The 9,515-nt window shown below is 42.1% G+C and overlaps 1 protein-coding gene across 1 annotated transcript; it reads left to right on the top strand.

Moving 5' to 3' along the window:
- Positions 1-5,302: 5,302 nt before the first annotated feature.
- C2H11orf91 (chromosome 2 C11orf91 homolog) lies at positions 5,303-8,112 on the top strand. Its single transcript, XM_054970580.1, has 2 exons — positions 5,303-5,723; positions 8,027-8,112. The coding sequence occupies exons 1-2, from the start codon at positions 5,303-5,305 to the stop codon at positions 8,110-8,112; spliced, it is 507 nt and encodes a 168-aa protein (XP_054826555.1).
- The last annotated feature ends 1,403 nt before the right edge of the window (positions 8,113-9,515 follow it).

Here is a 9,515-nt window from a genome sequence, read left to right as displayed (position 1 = left end):
CCCTACCCACTTTTTGGTGTCCCTGGTTGAACTCACATTAGAAAAAAAATATTTTAAGTTTGATAATCAGTTCTACCTACAAATAAAGGAGGTAGCTGTGGGCTGCACGGTGGCACCCTCGATAGCTATCTTGTTTATGCACAAATTACAGCAACAATTTTTTTGGAACCCCACTGCCAACCCTTATTTTGCTCACATTGTAGCGTTTTGTTGCTATATTGACTATCTTCTGATTATTTGTGATAATATCAATGATGTGGAGTATCTATGCCGCTGGATGGATGGAGTTGACTCTAACATACGATTTAGTTGGCAGTTCAGTACTCAAGAAATTATTTTTTTGGATGTGACCTTGTACCTGGATCAGGATAACTGGTTGGTGGTCTGCCCCTTTAAGAAAAGCATGGACTGCAATTCCTACCTTCATTACCGCTCCTTCCATCCAAATCATATCAGAAATAATATACGCTTGGGTCAATTTTTGCAGCTAAAAAGGAACTCCACTAAATTAATAGATTTTGGGAAACAGAGTAGACAACTTGAGAAGGATTTCTACAAGAGAGGCTATCCCCTCCATGTGGTGAGCAATGCACGGCAGCTGGCTGAACAATATCCTAGGGACCAGCTTTTAAGGAGTAGCAAAAAACCATCTGAGTCAAGAATAGTGTCCATGCTGGATTATACACCACTTGCTCCTGCTATTAAAAGGTCTGTTCTTAAATACTGGAGCTTAGTGGAAGATACTCCTGGCTGTAGTAATCCTCCTGTAATTGCATATCATAGGACTAAAAACATCAAAGATATGTTAAATAGATCTGAATTTAACAGTGTTCCGATAAGAAACTCTGTCTAGACATTTACCAGAGGGACATCATGCCTGTGGTACATGCAAGGTTTGCCCACTAGTCATGAAAATGCAGGACTTAACATCTTTAAAAATACAAACATTGAGTAGTTTTTCTAATTGCAACACTCTAAACGTGGTGTATTTGATTCAGTGCCAGTGCTCTCTTTTATATGTAGGCAAAACAAACCACCCAGTCAAACAAAGGATCTTAGAACATCTATCACGTATAAAAAACAAAGTGACTGAGGCTCCTATGGTTAATCATTTTTTGGAAGCTGGACACAGGGAAATGGATTTGAAATATGCTGCTCTGTATGTGCCAAAAGAAAAATATCCAGAAGCTATTAATATAGCTCTGCATAGGAAAGAATCTTTTTAAGCTTAATATCTTAGTTCCTGGGGGTCTGAACATTAATAATGACTTTACATGCTTCTTTTAGTGTGGGGCTTTCTGGCTGTATATACCTTTAAATTTGCACATTTGCTTGCCAGCTGGTAGTGATTTGTATAAATTTAGTAGTGATGGTTACTTTGCATGCAGCCTTCCTTAGGAGCATTACCTGACGTCTGGCTTACTAGTGATTGAATAGAATGTAAGTATGGAATGCTGTTGCTATTTTGGAATTAATTGTGTAGATGGCTGTTTTAAAATAGCATGTGGTTTTTTTTATAAAAGGGTTTCAGGAATGGTGAAATTGATGTCAGCTTTTTGACCATCTTTGATAAAGAACTGAAACGGGACCTATAGTGAACTGGTCAGCCCATTAGATGGTTTCCTTTCCATCCTGCATGCTTTGACGTACAATTGGCATTGATGGACTTTATGCACCTTACATCAAGAACTGTTTACAAGAAGCAATATTGAATGTTGTTAAATGACTGTTGATCAATTGTATTGAATGCACTAGCACTTTATGTATAGGTCTGAAGGGAGGAAGATTGCGTGTACTGGTATGTTGATGGTAAATTGTGCACAGATGAAATAAAAACAAGTTAATTATTTTGTAATTGTTGTAGTAGTACTTTATTTCATTAGAAAATCACCATACTTTGATACGTTATTACTCTGTTTTTCTGAGGCAGGTAGTGGTCATCTTTCAAACTGGCCCTATATGTTCCAATCTTCTCTTGATGATCAGCAGGGATAGAAACTTGTTCTTCAGAATTGTATTGTTCTGTATTGTAGGGAGGGGATCTCAAGATGATCCGCAAATGAGTTAGGAACCATAGACCTCATCGCTATGTTGTATTGGATTCCTACTAATGCTATGTTTTTGTGAACTTGTATCTGTTTACCTTACAGCATTGTTTATGGAATTGTTCTTGATATTGACTGTACTAATCTTACACTGTGTAATCGACCTTGAGTCTCAGTGGGAAAGGCGGACTATAAATAAATAAAATGGAATTTGCTATTCCTAGAAGCCCAGTTATCTTCCTATTCTCTGCCATGGCAGCTTCAGTCATCTGAACAGGCCTTTCTGCAGATACTACCCTGCAAAATCAACAGCAGCTTGTACTCACATTCTCTGTATTAGCCTTCACTTTATGAAATGGCCTGCCTGAAGAGGTCAGGAAAGCTCCTACTCTTTTGGCTTTCTGCAAACTATGCAAAACTGAATTATTCAGAAGGGCTTTTTACTCAGGTAATAGGTCTGTGCTGTAAGAAATGACTTAGAGATTTGCCCCTTTGTTAAAGGGACAGGGACCGTAGACTATACTCCTGGGTACTGTCTGTTGGTGTAGATATGCTCCTCCTAAGAGTTTCTGTGTCATCCTGCTATATAAAAGGCAAATCATGTTGGCGCCAACTCACTTTTTAGCTCTGTGCAGGTCCCTCCACGGGGATAAAAGATGAGTCATCGGCAACACGGCTTGCCTCCGAGTTACCAAGGAGGCTACCACAGCGGTGAGAAGGCCCAATGCAACGGCACAGCCACTGCAGGGCTTTGTGAGGACCGCGCTGCCACACTTGGCCTCCCTGCCACCTGTGTAGGGTTCCCATTTCCCAGCTGGGGGTGCAGGATTCCCCACTCTCACGCGTCACCCATCCCCCACTTACCTGGCCAGTGGGGGGAAAGACGGGGGAACGCAACTTCCAGGGCTTGCTCCCTGGTGGTGCGACATGCTCCTGTGTGCTGCAGTAACGGGCAGGGAGGCCTGATATGGTGGTGCGGCCCTCCCAGGGCTCCACAGCAGCTGAAGAGGTGGCAGAGAGGCCCAGCATGGCAGCCAGCCCTCCCAAGGCCCCTGTAGCAGAGGCCTGCCAAATCAGTTTTCTAGAGCCTGTTATCTTTTTCCACAAAACAGGCTCTGTTGCTAGTTTAATATATCATGTCATTACTTATGTTTTATTTCAGCAATGGTTCATCTCTGTGTTTGTATTAGGAGAGCCCCCACTCTCCAAGCATTCTGCAAATGATACAAAACCAAATTATTTTAAAAGGCTTTTGTATTGTAGGGAGGGGGTCTCAGATGCTCTGCTAATGAGTTAGGGACTATAGACTTTACCGCTCTGTTGCCTTTTGTACTATCTGTTGCTTTAAATATGTGTTTCTATGTCAGTCCTAGAATTGCTTATGTTCTGTTTCAGCATTTATTCAACTCTTGGATTCTTCAACTCTTGTATTGGATTGTTCCTAACGTTATGTCTTTGTAAATATGTGTTTATTTACCTTATGGCATTGTTTATGAAATTGTCCTTGATACTGACTATACTAATCTCACACTCTGTAATCTGCCTTGAGTCTCAGTGAGAAAGGCAGACCATAAATGACCTAAATTAATTTTTAAAATTGTATATTTATATTCATGTATTTAATTAATGACTGATCTACATCATTGTTTATTTGAACATAAGCTGACTATTTGAAGGGTGGGCTGTGCTAGGCAACCTCCTTGGGTGCCCACCGGGCAAGTCCACTCTGGCTCCAAACTCAGACGGTGTTTTCTCCAGCTTTTTAAAATCCCTGCCTGCACAGCCGATCTGTGTCAAAAGATTCCTAGTGCCATCTGCCTCCCCTGATGGGCCACAAGGCATCTCCCAGGTTTGAGAGATGATGCTCAGCACCAAGGGCACTCCTTCACAGCACTTCCCAGCTGCATGGCCTGTGATGGCCTATTCTGGACATGCCCCTCATCAGCATGATGCCTCCGGCTGTTTGCCAATTAACCCTACCTATCCTGAGCAGCCACTAAAGGGGGTTAGCCTAGCTTAACAACCCTTGCCCCATCTGCTGACTGCTAAGTCATCCAGGCCCTCACAATGATCAGCCAGATAGAGACTGTACCCTTCCTCAGAAAGATGTACCCCATCAGTCCTATATAGGTGCAGCCTATCATGTAGGATCCTCAGGTGGAGGATAATAATCCCCCCCCTCATAGCCAAGATTTCCTTGCTAATTGTCCAATTGACATTCTGCCTGGCCTTCTTGATGCCTGCCGATTTGGCTGCTCCACTCCAGACCCATCCAACAAACCAAAAACAGCCCTGGGCTTAAATCCCTGATCCTTTTCTAATCCCTCAAGACCCTAATTATAAGTGTAACACCTTTTGTCTGCACCAACTCATTTCCCCCTAAATGAATGACCAGAACTTCAGGACAACTGCCTGCCCTCAGAACCTGGTGGAGAGAGGGCAAGAGCTGGCCCCACAACATCCAATGCTTTCCACACCAACTGTTGCTTGCAAGGGGAGGAAGACCCAGCTAAGTCACTCCAGCGCCGGCTTCAGCCCTTCTTTTTGCCCAAAAGATAATCAAGTGGCCCATTTGGGGGGGGGGGTCTGCCAAGGGGATGGCACAGCATGGTAAGTAACTCCTGCTGCCTCCCATCTGATTGTCTGACCCTAATAGCTGCCCCACCAATGTTGACTCATGCCACATCTGTGTTAAGGTGACCTGAGGCAAACTGGTCTCATGGCCCTTATGGCCATGTAAACAACCTGGCTACTCACTAAGCAAAGGATTTTTCAACTGTTTCTGAGCCTTCTAGTTCTCATCTGAGATGTAGAAATGAAGAACAAACATTCAGTCTCTGTTTTACTCTTGACTTTAAAATGTAACACTTTAATGTGCTTGACATGGAGCTATTTGCATTGGACTACACAGCAGATGACTTGTACAAGCCTCTCAGTGTTTTGTAGACTGGAAGCCTCAGAGATGCAGTAGTCGTGCAGTTTCCACTGCAATCCCATACATTTGTACTTTAGCTGCTACAAATACTACAACACATCTTCATTAAGTTCAATTTTTGCTTTGTTAAAATCAGATTCTTTTATTTTTTTTATTCATTTATTTTTAAGGTTTGCTTCTTGTAAAAGTTCCTTTTTTAAGTGACAAGTACATTTGATAAAGTAGTACTCTAGAACACTATAACCTTATGGATTCTTTCAGATTCCACTGTTTCCAAGGCAGCAGCAGTGGTTGCTAAGCCATCAGGAACAACCCTATGAACATGAGCCACCAGCAGCAGCCACTACCACCCCCTCGACCACCACCACCCTTATACTTCCCCTCGCTTTATGACCGAACCGCACCAAGCACCACCCTAGCTGACTGCAGCCTCTGGAGAAAACTTTTTGTGCCATTGAGAGGGGGCGAAGCAGCATCAGCTGGGCCTCAGAGACCTCCTCCTGGACTAGGACTCCTCCCACTTACCAGTGAGCGCTATTGTCCACCTCCCTGGCCAGCTGGCCTGGCGCCCATTCCTTATGAACCACTGCGCTTTTTCTGTCCTGCCACAGAGAGTACTCTCCAATATGGAGCTGGGGTACATCAGCAGCAACAGCCAGATGGGGATATCTGTGAGCTAGGCATTCGTCTGAAGGAGCTAGAATTGCTGGCGCTCACTGGGGATGGCTCGGACCCACAGCAGTGTGAGTATTACAATGATGGGCTGTGTCTCAGTGGTAGAGAATCTGCTTGGCATGCAGAAGGTCTAAATTCAATCCCTGGCATCTCCAGTTAAAGATTCTGGCAGTGGGTGATGTGAAAGACCTCGGCATAAGACCCCGGAGAGCTGCTGCCAATATGAGTAGACAATTCTGACTTTGATGGACCAAGAGTCTGATTCATTATAAGGCAGCATCATATGTCCATAAGTTGAACCAGAAGTATCTGCCCCAAACTTCTTGGCAAAGAGCCTCCATGTTGCTCAGTGGATTTCTTGATGTTTTAATTACCCTAACTATCTTCCTTAATGTTGCTGTCAAAGTATTTCAAATATAATATGGGACTCAACATCTTTGGCATAGCACCCACTAATGGTGCAGTACAATTCAACCTGGAATACAGGATATCATCCAATCTTGTGTTTCAAAATAGCGCCCCAACAATTAATAATAATAACTATGCTTATATACTGCTCTTCTAGACTTCATGCCCTTTGCCCTACTCAGAGCAGTAAACAAAGTCAGTGGGGAAGTGGGATTCAGAGGAGTGGCTTTCCCAAGGACACCTACTGAGCACATGGCAGTGGTGGGATTCTAACCAGCAGAGTGCTGATTTGCATCTCAACTACTTAACCACTATGCTAATCTCATGAACCTGACTCCTCTGACCTGACTACAAACGTATTTTTAAATTCTTCCATACAGGCCCTATAGGTCTGAGAAATGCCTTCCCCAGAAGCTTGACCAGGTTCTTTTGGGGGCATGTTTCTTTGATTGCATAGCTGCACAGATGAGGCAATTGCCACCTCTCATGTACGCACTAAGACAGGCTGTGTCAAAAATTTCATTTCCATACAAATGATTAAAAAACTCAGAGCCATTTTCTTAAAGAAGTCTGGTAACTTTAATCTTGGTACCCAAATACTCCAAGTTTCTTAGGCCCCCAACCCGTTCCAGTACTTCCCACAAAGAAGCAAATGTTATCCTTCCAACAGTGTTGCCAAATCATACCCTGAGATCCAGCTAACTCTATTAAATTTTCTCAGTGTAGCAGAGATTAAGCAGATGCAGTTTTCCTGTCCACTTCTCCTTGATCCTTTTATCCTTTTACTCCTCTGATCCTTTTACTAATGAGACGTGCCACACTGCAGGTGGGGGCGGGAAACTGATGTTACGGACAGCAAAGAAATAAGTAGGAGAACTGTAGCTATTTTATCTCTTTGTTCAAGGGGATTTTAAAGATACGATTCAGATCTCCAGTTTGCAACCTGGTAACCCAATCTGGTATGTTTCATTTAAGGTTTATACACCTTATAAAAACAATTTCCAAGCAACAGCACAATGATAGGCCCTCTCCACTAAATTTGAACAAGAATTGACAGCACAAGCCAATCTGGTTTATTAAGGCCTTGCACAGCAAATATTTAGAAATCCTTTAAAAGGAAGGCATCAACAGTGAATTATCTACTCACAAAGACTAAAAGCTAGTTGTTTGGAACCTGAAGCACCGTTCTTTCTTCTAGCAAAAGAAGACTGTATAATGTCTAACAATTATTTTAAAAAATACATTACAAGAACTTTGGAATCAGATGTCTATCAAAAGCCCTGAAAGAAGCTAGAAATGATAGTTCATGAAATTACTGGATTTGGTGAATTCTAATTGTCAAGGCATAATTGTAAGGAAAACTCTGTTCCTCTTGGATTAAAAGAAAGGGAGAATCCTTTGCTGCAACGCTAAGGAATTGCCTGGCTGCTTCAGTGTTATGTATGGGAACCACTGGAGCACAGAGCTCTAGTGGTCCGTAGCATTGGGTGCAAGGAGATAGCAGAAGCTCCATAGCATTGGGTGCAAGGAGATAGCAAAAGCTGCAGGTTTTTAAAAAGACTCTGTGTGCTGTGCTTGTGAACCAAATCTGCACTGAAGCAGGCAGCTGATTGTCGCTGCTGCTGAGGTACAGGAGAGTGCTGGCTCCCTGACTTGGAGCAAAGAAGTGAGGAGTGGGTTTGTACTGATGCTTGAACACCTGGAGGCAATTCTGTGTTGTTCTGCGAAGCATAAGATTAGGCTTTTAATATGGTTACTTTTTATAACTATAAATTCTTTCCAAATATTGTCATCTTGCTGTATGATGCCCCCAAAACTACATATTACATTTTGCAATTCCTTAATAAGCTGGTGTTAACTTGATTGGCAAGCTCTGCACTGATATTTTACATTCTTTCTCTCAAAATACTGTACGTTTGTAGTCATTGTTGACCAAGTAGCATCATCATCTGCTCTTTTCTAGATAAGCTTCTGAAGGCACTAAAAGATGAAAAGACACAAAACATAACGACAGGACTACCTTTGAAGAAACATTCACCTACATCGTGAGGGCTATTTCAGTCTGACTTTAGTCTACATTATACTACTGGACTCATTTGTATTATGTATTTTATTGATGAGTAGGCATTTTTCTCCTTTGCTGCTGAGCTGGAAATTGACAATTCATTATCCAGTTAGCATTTTGTACATTGTCTCATCTAATACTGTAGATTTCAAATACAAAGCAACCTTAAATTTCATTCCTGTGATTCTTCAGTGGTTGTCTGAATATGAATGCACAGCAAAATAGTTACATCCTGTTCATCTTAAATATGTGTATTTCAAGGCTCTGTACTCTCATTTTTCATAAAAGTTCAGCAGTAGAAGGGCTGATAAATTTATATAAATTACTTCATACCTCATTGCTAGATGAGATGTGTGTTTGCTATGCTATGTGTTTCATGATCGGCAGCCGATTATGCAAACAATATCATGTCTGAGGTGATAGGAAAGGTCTATGGGCTCGTTCACAAATGTGCCATTACCATTTGGTGACTATGAGCAATTTTGCATGTGTGAATGCAGAATTTATTCTAAGCTTCTGTTTTCACACTGTACATCGAACCAAGACAGAGCTTATTCTCACACATGGCTATACATAGTGTACACGACCCAGAAGGAATGATGGATAAATGGAGGGAATTCTGATAAATGAAAATAACAAAGAAAGGAGCCACCTTCATTTTGTTTCTTTTTTTCATCAATTTACTTTTAAGAACTAACCTGGCTCTCTGGCTCTCTCTAGAATAAACTCTGCCTGAATGGCTCATCACAAGCGCAGCACCACAGTCTATGCTGTCATAAGTCCTATCATGAAAAGTGAAGCATTCCAGTCTCAAATTCAGCTGCTGGGCATCAACTTGACAGTTAATAAGTGGAGTACAACATTACATTCATGATAGTCTGTTCACACATGCAGAGGGGGAAAGGGATCTCCTTCCTCAGTGTTTAGATCAGGGCAAGGGACCCTTGGGAGAAGGGGTGAAATATTTTGCCTGGGTTTCTACTCAGAAAAGAGAATGGATGAGCAATGCTACTGCACGCAACCTCATCTTCCCCCCCCCTCCACAATAGCTGTCTCTGTCTCTCTTTTAAAGTGGCTCTTCCTATTTTGTTTGGTCAGGGGAGATTAGATGCTAGTAGAGCAAATGAGGAACTGCTGTTTTAAGAAGACAGGTACAGCTGTTGAGGACAACAGATGAGCAAAGGGCAGCAGTTCCTCCTGTCCCTTGATGTCTGAGAGTTTCCATTCAAGTGATGGTAAACCAGCTCTTCAAGTTTCCTTCTGAACTTCCAGTTTCTTTCCAAACTTCTTTCTATCTCCCTGAAGAAGAGAAAGGAAAAGAAACTGCTGATGGCTTTCAATCTTTAGATTTGCACTGAACTATTTGTACTTTGTACAAATTTGTACT

Source organism: Eublepharis macularius, chromosome 2 (assembly GCF_028583425.1).
Source record: "Eublepharis macularius isolate TG4126 chromosome 2, MPM_Emac_v1.0, whole genome shotgun sequence".
In the NCBI taxonomy this organism is placed as follows: domain Eukaryota; kingdom Metazoa; phylum Chordata; class Lepidosauria; order Squamata; family Eublepharidae; genus Eublepharis; species Eublepharis macularius.
This window is presented reverse-complemented; position numbering and strand designations above follow the sequence as displayed.